Source organism: Carcharodon carcharias, chromosome 1, assembly GCF_017639515.1.
Source record: "Carcharodon carcharias isolate sCarCar2 chromosome 1, sCarCar2.pri, whole genome shotgun sequence".
In the NCBI taxonomy this organism is placed as follows: Eukaryota; Metazoa; Chordata; class Chondrichthyes; order Lamniformes; family Lamnidae; genus Carcharodon; species Carcharodon carcharias.
In genome coordinates, this window is record NC_054467.1 from 75,583,093 (window position 1) to 75,600,302 (window position 17,210).

The 17,210-nt window shown below is 44.5% G+C and overlaps 1 protein-coding gene across 4 annotated transcripts in view; it reads left to right on the forward strand.

Moving 5' to 3' along the window:
• Positions 1–17,210, forward strand: part of afap1 (actin filament associated protein 1) — a 282,632-nt gene that overhangs the window by 169,765 nt on the left and 95,657 nt on the right. For all 4 annotated transcript variants that reach the window (XM_041187203.1, XM_041187230.1, XM_041187222.1 and 1 more), the window contains exons 5-6: positions 1,169–1,380; positions 11,051–11,230. In XM_041187203.1, the coding sequence (XP_041043137.1) occupies positions 1,169–1,380; positions 11,051–11,230 (392 nt within the window). The remainder of the gene's footprint in view (positions 1–1,168; positions 1,381–11,050; positions 11,231–17,210) is intronic.

A 17,210-nucleotide genomic window follows, 5' to 3' on the forward strand; every position in this document is an offset into this window, starting at 1 on the left:
TTCTGTCTTAAAGTGACTATTTGAATGCCACATGCATCTAGCTCTCAAATCTTTATTGATGACATTAAATGAAATTAGGTGTAGTGACTTCTTAGAAGAGGTTTAAAAGGATCTGGGCAAATTAAGTCAATGGGTAGCTGTTGAAATTTAATGTGCATTATTTAGTTAACTTATGCTGAAACACACATCTTAAAATATATCCAGGAGGATAAGTCATTTATCTTCAAAAACTGTAAAGATATAGGATTTAGTTGTGATTATAGAGTCATAGAGGTCTACAGCACAGAAAAAGGCCCTTCAGCCCATCGAGTCTGCGCTGGTCAAACAAGTACCAAACTATTCTAATCCTGTTTTCCGGCACTATTCTCATAGCCTTGTATGCCATGGCATCGCAAGTGCACATCCAAATATTTCTTAAGTGTTATGAGGGTTTCTGCCTCTACCACCCTTTCAGGCAGTGAGTTCCAGATTCCCACAACCCTCTGGGTTAAAAAATTCTTCCTCACATCCCCTCTAAACTTCCTGCCCCTTACCTTAAATCTATGCCCCCTGGTTATTGATCCCTCCACCAAGGGGAAAAATTCCTTCCTGTCTACCCTATCTATACCCCTCATAATTTTATATACCTCAATCATGTCCCTCCTCAATCTCCTCTGCTCCAAGGAAAATAACCCCACTGTACACTACTGTATTACTAGACCAATAACTTAAAGACTATATTAATATTCTATACTACTATATCACTAGACCATTAACATAATGACTATACTACTATATTACTAGACCAGTAACATAAGCACTATACTACTATTCTATACTACTATTTTACTAGACTAGTAATATAACCACTTTACCACTATTCTATACTACTATATTACTAGACCAGTAACATAACCACTATACTACTATTCTAGATTACTATATTACTAGACCCAGTGACATACTACTATTCATGCCTGACACTCATACTTCTCAAGATCTAACCACTTGTCAGCATTCTGAAAGTAATGGTGTTGCAAAGTTTTTAGGAGTGATATAGTCAAAAAGTTAAATCATTTACTTATCAATTTGGGTATGGTGCATTGTCCTATACTGCATTGACAATGAGAAAATATATTGCTGATATACTAGATTGATCCTGCTTTCATGCATTATCTTTTTCTTGCAGATTATGATTCAGATGCCATGAGTAGCTCCTATGAATCATATGATGAAGATGATGAGGATGGGAAGGGAAAGAAACTAAGACACCAATGGCCATCTGAGGAGGCCTCAATGGATTTGGTGAAAGATGCTAAGATCTGTGCTTTTCTTCTGCGCAAGAAACGTTTTGGACAGTGGACAAAACAATTCTGTGTCATTAAAGATAACAAATTATTGGTATGCTTCTTTTCTTTTTGGTCTGATAGTGAAACACCCTCTAATATGCATCAATTCTTGTGACAAAGCGCTAAGTGCAGGTGGGAGGGTGAGTGGTTGATCTGTTTCCAGGCTTATACTAATGTGTTGTGAAACAAATACCGTAAGGTGTGTAAGGCCCAGAATTCTTCAAAACAGCTATCTTTTATTACATATTATGAAATCAACTTAAAAGCAAACCTTTTCATTGACTTGGTTGGACCTAAATTTGAAACTAAATTAGACTACAGTACTACCTTATGATAAACATTTATCTAAAATATAAATGATTAAATATTGTTGCTACAACTTTGCAATTCTCAGAACCTGACACTCAAGTATGGTTTTGGTTTATTTTTTTTTATCAATTCACATCTTATATAGTACATCTAAAGAGCAGAATGAATTTGGGGTCAGGTCATATCACACCCCTTTTTTAGGTTCTTAAATCTCAACAGGAAGAGAAGGTGCAAATAAAATGCTTCTTGGTAGCACTGTCAATGATTCTTTCCATCGTTTTGCTGATGATTAGGAGTAGGCTGATAGGGCAGTAATTGCTTTTTGTGAACAGGACATGTCTAGACAATTTGCCGCATTGGCAGGTAGATGCCAGCTTTGTAGCTATAGCATCCTCTTCCACATTTTTTAATGAACTAAAGTTGATCATTTAGCCTAATGGTGATGGAGGAATGAAGGATATGCTGGTCATGAGGTTACAGATTGTGGTGGCATGCAATTCTGCTCCTGCTAATTGTCTCTGGTAACTTATGTATTAGGGGTTAGATCTGTTCTTAATCTATTCCATGCAGCATGTTGTTAGAGCTGTACGACACTATCAAGTGTGACCTCAATTTGAAGATGAGACTTGATTCCAAAAAAAATTTGTGTTGGTTTTTCCTACCAATGTTGTCATTTACAAATGTGTCTGTGATCATTGATTAGTGGGAATGAGGTCAGGTAGGTTATTTTCTTGTTTTACTTCTCTCACCATCTATCACAAGTCCATTCTGGCAGCTACGTCTTCAGTGTGTGGCCTGCCCAGTCAGTGGTCATAGTCCTGAGCTATTCTTAGTGATGACCACTGAAGTACCCCATCGGATTACATTCTCTGCTATGCTCAGTGTATCCTCCAAGTGGTGATCAATGTGGAGGAGTACTGATTCTTTATGGGGAGGGCGGTTGGTGATAACCAGCAGATTTTCTTGTCCATGTTTGACCTGAAGCCTTGAGACTTCTTAGGTTCCAAAGTAAGTGTTAACGACTCCGAGGGCCAGTCCCTCCCAGCTATGTACCACTGTGCTGCCACCCCTGGCAGGTCTGTCCTGCTGGAAGGACAATTCATCCCCAAGAAAGTGATGTTCAAGTCTGGTATGTTGGCTGATAGGTATGAATCTGTGAATATATCATATGTATCTGTGGGACAGGTCTCCTAACTTTGACATAAGTCCTCAGTTATTAATGAGGAGGTTTTTGCACGGTTGACTTGTTTAGGTGAGTACTCATCACATCCTGATTCAATGTCGAGGTTGCAGGTAAGTTGTCTGTCCAGTATTGCTCTTCTAATATTTTGTAGCATCTTTTTGCAACTTAGTGTTTTGCTATGCCACTTAACAGGGAAGTTAAGAATCAGCAACATTGCTGTGAGATTGAGGTCATGTATAGGCCGGATATGGAGGAATAGCTGGTTTCTTTACTAAAGGACATTTGTCCATGAGTGGTCTTTCTGACCCCAGGTTCCGCGTTCAAGTCCCATCCCAGGGCTTAAGTACACAATCAAAGCTGAAAATCAAGTGCAGTACTGAGGGAGCACTGTACTGTTGGAGGTACCGTCTTTCAGATGAGACATTAAACCAAGGCCCCACCTCCCTGTTTGGGTAGATGTAAAAGATCACATAGCATTATTTTGAAGAAGAGCAGGAGAGTTATCCCTGGTGCCCTGGCCAATATTTATCCCTCAATTGACGTCACAAAAACAACAGATTAACTGATCATTATCACATTGCTGTTTGTGGGTGTTTGCTTTGTGCGTGTTGGCTGCTGTGTTTCCTGCATTCCAATAGTGACCATACTTCATTGGCTGTAAAGCTCTTTGAGGCATCTGATGGTCATGCAAAGTACTATATGAATGCATGCCTTTTTATTCTTTTGATGGCAGAATTTGTATAGGCTACAGGCCTCAGTTTTCAATTAGAGACCGGCAACCTGACATCCAGATGAATACTGTGTCCCATCTACGTCACTTCAGCAACATGATTTTTAAATTTAAATGGCCTAATTGGCTAAGGGGCGTGCTTGGCACCCAGGTGAGGTACCAGGATCAGACTACTGGCCGCCATGTTGGGGGCTGTTGCTCCTTGGCTGATAAGAAAAGGCAGCTCCTCAGAAGGTGAGAGGTCGAAAGTAGCCAAAGACACCAGGTTTTGTGCAGCGCTGATGTCAGTGCTAGTTCGCCTCTCAGATTTCAGCTCAATACTCTTAATGTAATCCTGCTCGGGCTCAATACCTGAAAAAAATGTGAATATTCCAAACATAAATGGACAGGCCTCTCAACGAGCTTCTAAATGAGCTGAAGGAGTCATTAATTGGCAGTGACTGACTTTCCCACTCCCTCCCCTCTGCTGGCCCTTTGAAAATACAAAACTGTCCTAAGGCATCGGGATCCCAAGATGAGCTCCGGGACCGCAAATTTAGTTCCTGCTCACCCTCTCCTGCAGTCCTTTGAAAATTGACCCCAATGCCACTATCAATACTTGCTTTGACACCAACACTAGCCATGGCAGACAACATTACTGTTCCGTTGATTCTAGGTAAAACGAAGGTGAACATCTATGTTGAGCAATTTGACTGAACCTAATGATATTCCTGCGATTCAAGAAAATTTCAACACTTTTCTAAGGAGAGGAGGAAAATAACTTTAGGGAGCAGTACAATAAGAAAGGGCTGTAGCAATTTTTCGGGGTGAGTGAAAGCAGAAACGAGAAGCAGTGAAGTTTTTTTTAATTCATTCATGGGATGTTGGTGTCCCTAGGCTAGGCTAGCATTAATTGCCCATCCCTAATTGCCCTTGAGAAGGTGGTGGTGAGCTGCCACCTTGAACTGCTCAATCCATGTGGTGTAGGTACACCCACTGTGCTATTAGGGAGGGAGTTCCAGGATTTTGACCCAGCAACAGTGAAGGAACGGCAATATATTTCCAAGTCAGGATAGTGAGTGGCTTGGAGGGGAACTTCCAGGTGGTGGTGTTCCCATGTGTCTGCTGCCCTTGTTCTTCTAGATGGTAGTGGTTGTGGGTTTGGAAGGTGCTGTCTAAGGAGCCTTGGTGAGTTCCTGCAGCACATCTTGTGGATGGTACACACTGCTGCCACAGTGTGTTGGTGGTGAAGGGAGTGAATGTTTGTGGATGGGGTGCCAATCAAACGGGCTGCTTTGTCCTGGGCGGCGATGGTGTAGTGGTGTTGTCACTGAACTAGTATTCCAGGTACCCAGGGTAATGCTCTGGGGACCCGGGTTCGAATCCCACCACAGCAGATGGTGGAATTTGAAGACAATAAAAATGTGGAATTAAAAGTCTGATGACGACCATGAAACCATTGTTGACCGGTTCACTAATGTCCATTAGGAAAGGAAATCTGTCGTCCTTAACTGGTCCAGACCTAGAAAACCACTCAGTTGTAAGAAACTGCTACAAAGTTACAATAAAATGAAACTGGTGGGACCACCAGCATCGACCTAGGCACTGGAAACAACAATGGCAAACCCAGTCCTGTCGACCGTGCAAAGTCCTCCTTACTAACACCTGGGGTCTAGTGCCAAAATTGGGAGAGCTCTCTCACAGACCAATCAAGCAACGGCCTGACATAGTCATCCTCATGGAATCATACCTTACAGAAAATGGCCCAGTCACCACAATCATCATCCCTGGGTATGTCCTGTCCCACCGATAGGACTGGCTCAGCAGAGATGGTGATACAGTGGTATAAGGGAGGGAGTTGCCCTGGGAGTTCTCAACATTGACTCTGGACCCCATGAAGTCTCATGGCATCAGATCAAACATGGGCAAGGAAACCTCCCGCTGATTACCACGTACAGCCCTCCCTCAGTTGATGAATCGGTGCTCCTCCATGTTGAACATCACTCAGAGGAAGCACTGAGCGTGGCAAGGGCACAGAATATACTCTGGGTAGGGGACTTTCAATGCCCATCACCAAGAGTGGCTCGGTAGCACCACAACTGACTGAGCTGGCTGAGTCCTAAATGACATAGCTGCTAGACTGGGTCTGCGGCAGGTGGTGAGGGAAAACATACTTGACCTCATCCTTACCAACCTGCCTGCTGCAAGTGCATCTGTCCATGATAGTATTGATAGGAGTGACACCGCACAGGCACTGTGGAGATGAAGTTCCACCTTCACATTGAGGATACCTTCCATCGTGTTGTGTGGCACTACCACCGTGCTAAATGGGTTAGATTTTGAACAGATCACGCAACTTAAGATTGGGCATCCATGAGGCACTGTGGGCCATCAGCAGCAGCAGAATTTCACTTGAACACAATCTGTAACCTCATGGCCTGGCATATCCCCCACATTACCATTACCATGAAGCCAGGGGATCAACCCTGGTTCAATGAAGAGTGCAGTAGGGCATGCCAGGAGCAGCACCAGGTATACCTAAAAATGAGGTATCAACCTAGTGAAGCTATAACACAGGAGTACTTGCATGCCAAACAGCATAAGCAGCAAGTGATAGGCAAAGCCAAGCGATGCCATGACCAACAGATCAAATCTAAGCTCTGCAGTCCTGCCACATCCAATCGTGAAAGGTGCTGGACAATTAAACAACTTACTGGAGGGGCAGGCTCCTCAAATATCCCCATCCTCAATGATGGAAGAGCCCAGCACATCAGTGCAAAAGATAAGGCTGAAGCAATTGTTGCAATCTTCATATAGAAGTGCCGAGTGGATGATCCATCTCGGCCTCCTCCGGAGATCCCCAGCTTTAAGATGCCAGTCTTCAGCCAATTGGATTCATTCCATGTGATATCAAGAAATGGCTGAAGGCATTGGATACTTCAAAGGCTATGTCCCCTGACGATATTCCATCAATAGTTCTGAAGACTCGTGCTCAAGAACTTGCCGTACCCCTACCCAAGCTGTTCCAGTGCAGCTACAACACTGGCATCTACCCAGCTATCTGCAAAATTGCCCAGGTATATCCTGTACATGAAAAGCAGGACAAATCCAACCTGGCCAATTATCACCCCATCAGTCTACTCTCCATCATCAGCAAGGTAATGGAAGGGGTCATCAACAATGCTATCAAGCGGCACTTGCCTAGCAATAACCTGCTCACTGATGCCCAGATGGGTTCCACCAGGGCCACCCAGCTCCTGACCTCATTACAGCCATGGTTCAAACATGGACAAGAGAGCTGAATTCCCGAGGAGGGGTGAGAGTGACTACCCTTGACATTGAGGCCGCACTTGACAGAGTGTGGCATCAAGGAGCCCTGGCAAAATTGGAGTTAAGGGGAATCAGGGAGAAAACTCTCCGCTGGTTGGAGTCATAACTAGCACAAAGGAAGATGGTTGTTTTTATGGTTGTTGGAGATCAGTCATCTCAGCTCCAGGGCATCACTGCAGGAGTTCCTCAGGGTGGTCTCCTCGGCCCAACCATCTTCAGCTACTTCATCAGTGACGTTCCTTCCATCATAAGGTCAGAATTGGGGATGTTTGCTGATGATTGCACAATGTTCAGCACCATTCACAGCTCCTCAGATACTGAAGCAGTCTAGACCTGGACAATATCCAGGCTTGGGCTGACAAATGGCACGTAACATTTGTGCCACACAAGTATCAGGCAATGATCACCTCCAACAGGAGAGAATCCAAACATCGTCTCTTGATGTTCAATGGCATTACCATCACTGAATCCTCCACAATCAACATCCTGGGGGGGTTACAATTGACCAGAAACTGAATTGGGTTAGCCATATAAATACTGTGGCTACAAGAGCAGGTCAGAGCCTCGGAATCGTGCAACAAGTGACCCACCTCCTGACTCCCCAAAGCCAGTCCACTATCTACAAGGCACAAGTCAGGAGTGTGATGGAATATTCCCCACTGGCCTGGATGAGTGCAGCTTCCACAACACTCAAGAAGCTTGACACCGTCCAGGACAAAGCAGCCCGCTTGATTGGTACCACATCCACAAACACTCACTCCCTCCACCACCAACACACAGTAGCAGCAGTGTGTACCATCTACAAGATGCACTGCGGGAGTTCACCAAGGCTCCTTAGACAGCACCTTCCAAACCCACGACCACAACATTTAGAAGGACAAGGGCAGCAGATAGATGATAACACCACCACCTGGAAGTTCCCCACCAAGTCACTCACCATCCCAACTTGGAAATATATTGCCGTTCTTTCACAGGCGCTAGGTCAAAATCCTGGAACTCCATTCCTAACAGCACTGTGAGTATACCTACACCACTTTGGCTGCAGTGGTTCAAAAAGGCAGCTCACCACCAGCTTCTCAAGGGCAATTAAGGCTGGACAATAAATGCTGGCCCAGCCAGCAAAGCCCACATCCCATGAATAAATGAAAAAAAAGATGGTGTCATGCTTCTTGAGCACCGTTGGAGTTGCACTCATCCAGGCAAGTGGAGTGTATTCCATTGCACTCCTGACCTGTACCTTATAGATGCTGGACAGGCTTTGGGAAGTCAGGAATTGAGTTACTCATTGTAGGATTCCCAGCCTCTGACCTGCTCTTGTAGCCACAGTATTTGTATGGCTAGTCCAGTTCAGATTCTGGTCAATGGTAACCCCCAGGGATAGTGGGGGATTCAGCAATGATAATTCCGTTGAATGTCAAGGGGTGATGGAGATTGTAGTTGCCTGGCACTTGTGTGGTGCAAATGTTACTTGTCACTTGTTAGCCCAAGCTTGGATATTGTCCAGGTCTTGCTGCATTTCGACATGGACTGCTTCAGTATCTGAGGAGTCGCGTATGTGCTAAACATTGTGCAACATCAGCGAACATCCCCATTTCTGACCTTAAGATAGAAGGAAGGTCATTGATGAAGCAGCTGAAGATGGTTGGGCCTAGGACACTACCCTGAGGAACTCCTGCAGTGATGTCCTGACCTCCAGATAATTGACCTCCAACAACCTTACCCATCTTCCTTTTTGCTACGTATGACTCCAACCAGCAGAGAGTTTTCTCCCTGATTCCCATTGACTTCAGGTTTACTCGGGCTCCCTGATGCCAATCTTAGTCAAATGCTGCCTTGATGTCAAGGGCATCACTCTCACCTCACCTCTTGAGTTCAGCTCTTTTGTCCATGTTTGAACCAAGGCTGTAATGAGGTCAGGAGGTGAGTGACCCTGGCAGGTCTTCCCTGCTGACTTTTGGGTAACCATGGGAAACAGAAGAAATTTATTGATGTTGGAAAAGCACAGGCATGGACATGTGGGGCCAAGCAGAAAAAATGTGGGTAGGAAGTCTTATCTTGATGTTCCAGGTGAAATAATTAATTTTCTTTCTGCACTGCAACCAGGACCAGTAAAAACTGCTCACATTCATAGGCTGTGTCACCTTGTGCTATGCCTGTTCACCTGGAGCACACCAACCATTCTGGTGGAAGTTAACGTCCCTCTGATCATGAGCTTAATCTACCAATATCTCCATGACTGTATCTGAAAACTTAAACAGTGCTAGAACCCTTTTTTTGTCCCTCAGTGTTGCTTCCCAGCTTTGGCCACCAAAAGCACATCTGTTTTGTTAAGCTGCTGCAGCTAGCTGACAGCCCCCTAATAGACATGTGGCATATAAGTGCATTTCAAGCTGGCAGCTCTCTTGATTCATGGAACTGAGGGGTGACCTGGAAATGGAACATGTTGTCCTCTGGGCAGCTGTCTCTTTTGCTTTGGGAGACCAAAATCAGTCCAATGACTCTCGCTGAGATATAGTTTGAGGGATGTTGGCAACCTTTGAACACCTCACACAAGAGGCTATTGTGCATTTGTGAGCTTTTCAGTGAATGTTGGCTGCTTATGAACTGTATCCTGTCGTCTCCTGGTTCCTCATATCCATACCTTCCAGATACGGCTCACTGAGTAGCAATCAGAAGTGGAAACTGTGGCTGACATTTCCTCCCTAACCCAAGGGCTCCAAAGCAAATTGTGGAGCCTTGACTGCTACCCATTCTAATTCAGTGCAAATCTGGAAGCTTCTGATTCATGTGCTTAAAGACTATACCACATGGTGCATTACCCATTCTATTGTTTGGGAAGACTACTTTATCTTCCCTTAGTTGAAATAAACAGATGTTTATTTTAGGACTTCTCATCACTGTCTTCAAGGTTGCTCTTGTTAGAACTGGGTTTTTATTTTTAAAATATGGAAGGACATTGCAGTAATTGGACATTTGGAGGCTGGTGAGAGTTTTGGTTTTAAAAGGGTCATCAGTTCACCTTGGAATTGTCAACAAACAGGCCTCTTCCAAGAAGTCACCTGAGCTGTATGGTACTTGAGAAGGAGTTGTGTGGTTGTTTTGAACTGCAAATCAATTTGATTAATGAAAAGCTGGAAGGCAAAAAGGCAATCACATGGCAGATGCAAACCTTAAATCTGAACCTGTGGTTTTGCTTTGTTGTCCTGTTGGAGAAAGGCTGAGAACCGAAGGGTACACTGTCTAGCTGTCTCCCCCTCTCTGCTTTGTGAAACTGTGTGCGGTTCTCAACCTGTAGCCACATAATCCTCATCTGAGTGTAGTTTGCCTGCATAATTTTGGACTTGCTAGCTGAGACAGGAAGAATTGGTCCAGCTATACTTTCCACCACGCTGAAGCATCATTGGTGAACTTCCCGACATCTACTGGGCCTCACCTGAGGGAACTTCAGACCAACAGCATTGAACCTCCATGAACTTTAATTATTTTTCCCCTTTCTAGGACAGTTTTTTTCCCATCTGCCCAATTCTGCAGAGACTACCTGTGTGTCTTTTGTTTGTCTGTATATGTGTATCTGTATGCGTGCTGGGGCAGTTTAAAAGGGTTAGTTAGTTACACTTCTGGGGTACAATCGTATATCAACCAGTTCTTGAAACTTGTTTAAAAGGAGCTTAGTTTTATAATAATTTAATCATTCTGAGTTTTTCGAAAGAAGCCTAGTCAGAGTCTCTTTTCTTCTGGGTACTAGAAGTATAGGTACACAATGGGCCATTTTAGTGAGAAAATTAAACATTTAAATTAATGGTCTGCAGAGCAGAGGTATTTGATAATTCGAGCACTCCTCCCATTCCGGTCGTAACACTCTTTACAAAAAGGAATCTGATCTGGAACTCACATTGACAATTACTACTTATATTATGTGATTCACTGAGAAGCTGCAAACTTCTTCAGGGTGGTATTGATTCTGATAATCATATGGTCTGCCCATCATGGACAGAACCCTGCCTTGGTGCAGCATGTTCCATCTTTTGGCTCAATGGAAAAGTGATAAATCTGTCCAATAATGGCAGGCGAGTTTCTTCTATAACACAAATGTCTGCTAAAATACCATGTTCTAATTAACATAATTGCAATAACTGTAGAAAATATAGGTCATGGTACTCTGTGAATTTAGGATTTAATCTTTGTTTTTAGTGCTACAAAAGTTCGAAGGATCACCAACCTCAGATGGAGTTATTGCTGTCAGCCCACAATGTGTCCTATGTTCCCAAAGACAGCAAAAGGAAAAAACATGAACTAAGAATCACTCAGCAAGGAGCAGACATTTTGGTCCTGGCCGTGCAAAGCAAAGAACAGGCAGAGGAGTGGCTAAAGGTAGGAATGTTTGTTTGTATGGGTAATTATTTTCCAGTTCTTTATTAAGGGCATTTCAAGTAAAATACTTTCTTGTACACAGAAGGCCAAATAGCCTTTTTATAAATTTGGGCTTGCTATATCCTACCAATGCAATTTACACAGCATATTCTTTAGACTGTGCCTCAAGGCATATCCATGGCAATTATAAGCCACATCATGGCAACGTGCCGTGATTTTTTTACTGCGGGTAGGGCAAGGTGGCAGGCCTCAAATGTACCTCAGCTAGAACGGGGATGTTCCATCCTGTGCTGTTGGTGTTAATCTGATTCGCATGCTAGCCATCTCGCCAATTGAGCCAACGTCCCTTTAACAGCATATACTTGCTCAAAGTTCAGTTACTTCTCTACATAGCACAGGTGACAACACAAAAGGAAAATTAGCATTATTAAGTCCTTTCTATTTTTCTGCTTGAGATTTTCTCTGCCACATTTTTTGGCCTAGGTTTCCATGGTGGTTCTTTTAATCTTTTTTGCTGTTTATCATCAGGGAGAACAAGTTACAGGCAAAGGAGAGACAGTCTTATCACTCTTTGTAGCTGAATTGTTGTGTGGGTGACTAGCACAGCATCATCAGTGTAGAGAAATTCCCTGATCATGACACAATGTGCCTTTGTCTTTGCTTTTAGTCTCGATAGATTGTACAGCTTGCCGTCTGACGTAGTGTGCGAGTAGACTCCTTCCATAGCTGTAGGGAAGGTGTCAAGAAAATCATAGTCATTGGGACAAGGTGTTGCATCTCCACCCCTGACGACACTAAATAACACTCCACTGGAAGCGGTTAACAAATTCTGCTACCTTGGGTCCACAGACATACGGTCTGTCCCTTAATGCAGAGCTTGATATACACATTGGAAAAGCAGCTGTCACCTTTGGCCGACTCGTGAAATGCGCATGGAATAACTCCAAGCTGACACTTAGGACCAAGCTGATGGTTTATAAGGCTTGTGTTCTCAGCACCTTGCTGTATGGCTGTGAAACATAGGCAACTTAGACTCATAGGCGCTTACAGCACAGAAGGAGGTCATTTGGCCCATCGTGACCGTGCCAGTCAACAAAGACTTGACTACAAATATCCCATTTTCTAGCGCTTGGCTTATAGCCCTGGAGGCTATGGCAACGTAAGTGAATATCTATATACTTCTTAAATGTTACAAGAAAGCACCCTTTCAGCCAGTGAGTTCCAGACTCTCATCACCCTCTGGGTGAAAAAATTTCTCCTCAACTCTCCTCTTAGCCTTCTACCTCTTATCTTAAGTCTATGCCCCCTGGTTACTGACCCCTCCACTAATGGAACAAGTGCCTTCCTATCCACCCTATCTGTGCCCCCCTTAATCTTATAGACCTCTATCAGGCCCCTTCTCAACCTTCGCTGCTCCAAGGAAAGCAACCCCAGCCTATCCAATCTTTCCTCATAGCTCAGACCCTCCTGCCCACGCAACATCCTGGTAAGTCTCCTCTGCACCCTCTCCAGTGTAATCGCATCCTTCCTATAATGTAGTGACCAGAACTGCATGCAATACTCCAGTTGTGGTCTAATCAGTGTTTTATACAGTTCCAGCATAACCTCCCTGCTTTTATATTCTATGCCTCGGCTAATAAAGCCAAGTATCCCATATGCCTTCTTAACCATCTCATCTACCCGCCCTGCTACCTTCAGGGATCTGTGAATATGGACACCAAGGTCCTTCTGATCTTCCGTACTTTCCAGGGTCCTACCATTCATAGTGTAATCACTTGCCTTGTTAGTCCTTCCCAAGTGCATTACCTCACACTTTTCTGGATTGAATTCCTTTTGCCACTGCTCTGCCCACCTGACCAGTCCATTGATATCCCCCTGCAGTTTACGGCTATCCTCCTCACTATTTACCACCCTACCAATTTTCATTTTATCCATGAACTTCTTGATTATACCCCCTACCTTTTAGTCCAAATCATTTAAGGACACCACAAACATCAAGGGCCCCAGCACAGAGCCCTGCAGAACCCCATTAGAAACAGACTTCCAGTCACAGAAACATCCCTCTACCATCATCCTCTGCTTCCTGCCTCTCAGCCAATTTTGGATCCAACGTGCCACTTTGCCTTGGATCCCATGGGTTCTTACTTTCTTAACCAGTCTGCCATGAAGGACCTTATCAAAAGCCTTGCTAAAGTCCATGTAGACCACAGCAAATGCATTACCCTCATCAACACTCCTGGTTACCTCCTCAAAAAATTTGATCAAGTTTGTCAAACATGACCTTCCCTTAACAAATCCATGCCAACTATCCCTGATTAATCCATGTCTCTCCAAGTGCAAATATATTCTGTCCCTCAGAATTCTTTCCAGTAACTTCACCACCACCGAGGTTAGACTGACTGGCCTGTAATTTCTTGGTCTATCCCTTCCTCCCTTTTTTAATAATGGGACAATGTTAGCCATTCTCCAATCCTCTGGCACCTCATCTGTGGCCAGAGAGGATTTGTTATTGCCAGGGCCCCTGATGTCTCTTCTCTTGCCTCCCTCAATAGCCTGGGATACATCTCATCTGGGCCTGCGGATTTATCCACTTTTAAGGCTGCTAAACCCACTAATCCTCTCTCTCTATGTTAACTTACTCTAATATTTCACAGTCCTGCACCCTGATGTCTATACCTGCGTCGTCCTTTTCCATTGTGAAGACCGATGCAAAGTAGTCATTGTGGACTGTACCCACGTCTTCCGGGTCCACACACAGATTACCTCTATGGTCCCTAATTGGCCCTACTCTTTCCCTAGTTATTCTCTTGCTCTTTATATATTTAAAAAACCCCTTTGGATTTTCCTTTATTCTACCCACCAATGTTTTCTCATGCACTCCCTTAGCTTTCCTAATTTCCTTTTTAAGTTCCCCTCTGCACTTTTTATATTCCTGTAGGGACTCTGCCATACTGAGCCCTCGATATCTGCCATAAGCTTCTCTTTTTTTCTTAATCCTATCCTTTATTCCCTTGACATTCAGGGTTCTCCATTCTTGGTCCCTTAATTTGTCTTTACGGGAACATATTTGCCCTGTACTCTTGCTATTTCCTCCTTGAATGCATCCCACTGCTCTGACAGTTTTATCTGCAAGTAGCTGCTCCCAGTCCACTTGGGCCAAATCGTATCTCATCTTAGTAAAATTAGCCTTTCCCTGGTTTGGAACTTTTATTCCTGGCTCAACCTTATCCTTTTTCCATAACTATCCTAAAACTAAGTAAGTTTTGGCCACTATCTCCAAAATGCTCCTCTGTGATACGCCTGGGTTCATTTCTGAATGTTAGGTACAGAACTACCCCCTCCCTTGTTGGGCTTTCTACGTACTGGCTAAAAAAATTCTCCTGGATGCAATTTAAGAATTTTGCTTCCTCCCTACCTTGCACAGTAAAACTATCCCAGTTAATATTTGGGTAGTTAAAATCCACTACTATTACTGCCTTATTCCTATACTTCTCTGAAATTTGATTACATACTTCATCCTCTATCTCTCCCTGACTGTTTGAGGGCCTATAGTACACACCCAAGAGCATGTTTGCCCCTTTTGTGTTTTTTACTTCTAACCATTTGGCTTCATTTTATGATCCTGCCAAGGTATCATCCCTCCTCACTGCTACTGTTGATTTTTTGATCAATAATGTGACCCCCGTCCCATTTTCTATCCCCCTCTCTATCTCGTCTGAACACCCTATAACCAGGAACGTTGAGCTGCCTTAGCTTCTTTCAGCCAAGCCTCAGTCTTAGCTATGATATCATACTCACATGTGCCTATACGTGCCCTCAGCTCGTCTGTCTTATTCTACAAGCTCCTTGCATTAAAATATATTCCATTTAGCCTTGCTAAACTCACTTCTTTCTTATCCAGCCTATGTTTCCTTTGCCTTCCTGACTCACTTACTAGTGTTTTAACTTCGAATTCAATCTCAGCTTCTCTCCCCTCTGAATTACTTTTTAGGATCCCATCCTCCTGCCCAATTTAGTTTAAATCCACCCCAGCTGAACTAGTGAACTTCCCCATAAGGATGTTGGTCCCGTTCCTGTTCAGATGTAATTTGTCCAACTTGTACAGGTCCCACCTCCCACAGAAATGGTCCTATTGGCCCAGGAATCTAAAGCCCTCCCTCCTGCACCATCTCTCTGGCCATGCATTCATCTGCTCTATCCTTCTGTTCCTATGCTCACTATTGTGTGGCACCGGGAGTAATCTGGAGATTACTACCTTTGAAGTCCTGCTTTTCAATGTCTTACCTAATTCCCTGAAGTCTGCTTGCAGGATCTCTTTTCTTTTTCTTCCTAACTCATTGGTCCCAACATGGACCATGACCTCTGGATGTTCACCCTCCCCCTTCAGAATGCCCTGCAGCCGTTCTGTGACATCCTGTACCATGGCACTCGGGAGGCACCATACCATCCTGGAGTCACGTCTATGGCCTATCTACTTCCCTCACTAACCAATCCCCTACCACTATTGCCTTTCCACACTTCCTCCCCCCACTTAACAGCTGGACCATCCACAGTGCCATGGCCATGGCTCTGGTTGGCTTCCACAGAGGAACTCTCGCTTTCACCGTTTTCCAAGGCAAAAAAACTGGCAGTCACCTGTTCCCTCAGCTTGCACTTCCTTAAGCTGAGGGGTGACCACATCCTAAAATGTGCTATCCATGAGCCTCTCAGCCTCGTGAAAGTACCGTAGTGCCCCCAGCTGTTGCTCAAGCTCCAAAACCCAGAGCTCAAGTTGCTCCAGTCGGAGGCACCTCCTGCACACTGTCATCTGGACCGCCAGTCTAGGATTTCCCACATAGCGCAGGATATGCACATCACAGGACTGAGCTCCCCAGACATACCTTAACTAAATAGAATATGGACCCTTGCTTTTATTTTGCCCTTACTCCTACTTGAGTATAGACTAGAGGCTAGATCCTCTAGTTATACTAGATCTCCTAGGTGCTGCTGATTGCCTGTCCCAGTGTCTTCCTCTTGCACTCTCCTCTAGGTGCTGCTGACTGCCTGTCCCGGTGTCTTCCTCTCACACTCTCCTCTAGGTGCTGCTGACTGCCTGTCCCAGGGTCCTCCTTTCACACACTCTGAGGTGCCTCTATTTGCCTGTCCCAATGTCCTCCTCTCGCACTCTCCCCTAGGTGCTGCTTACTGCCAGGAAAAGAAGCTCAATAATTTCCATTTTCACTGTCCGCAGCACATCATGGGTATATCCTGACAGGAAAAGAATCACGAACACAGCAGTCCTCTCTAAGACTGAGCTTCCAAATGTGTTGGCACTGATCAAACAGAGGCAGCCTCAGTGGTTTGGTCACATCCACAGTATGGAAGATGGTTGCATACCGAAGGACCTTTTTGTATGGTGAGCCATCCAGAGCCAGATGACCAGTGGGGCCCCAAGGCTTTGCTTCAAGGATGTTTGTATGTGTCACATGAAGGGCCTAAACATCAACTGTTCCATTAGCTGGCGAAAGAGGGAAATGGCAACACCTCCTGTGGGCTGGCGTGCACTAGCACAACAACCAGTGGCTACAGAACTGAAAACAACTCCCTTAAAATTCACTTGTCAGCTTCATGTACGGTGCTTGTGGAAGACCCTGCCCCTTAAGGATGGGCCATCCCAGCCATCAGCAAAAATGCAACAAATGAAGACATCCCACCTAAATGGATTATTTGCTGTCTGTTCATCATCTCTCATAGACGGAAAGATGCCAACAAACATCTGGGCCAGGATTTTACAGCCCCACTGCAGCATGTCTCCCCCCGGCTGATGCAGTGAGCCATTTAAATCACCGTTCAGTTCGGCAGGACCGTAATATCCCACCAGGTGGTAGGAGCTGTAAAATCCTGGTCCTAATCTTTTGCCCTAACATTAATGACAGATCAGCAGTTCCCTTGAAGAAGCAGCATAAGTAGCTGTTTGTGGGGCGGGCGACTGCCAGTTTCC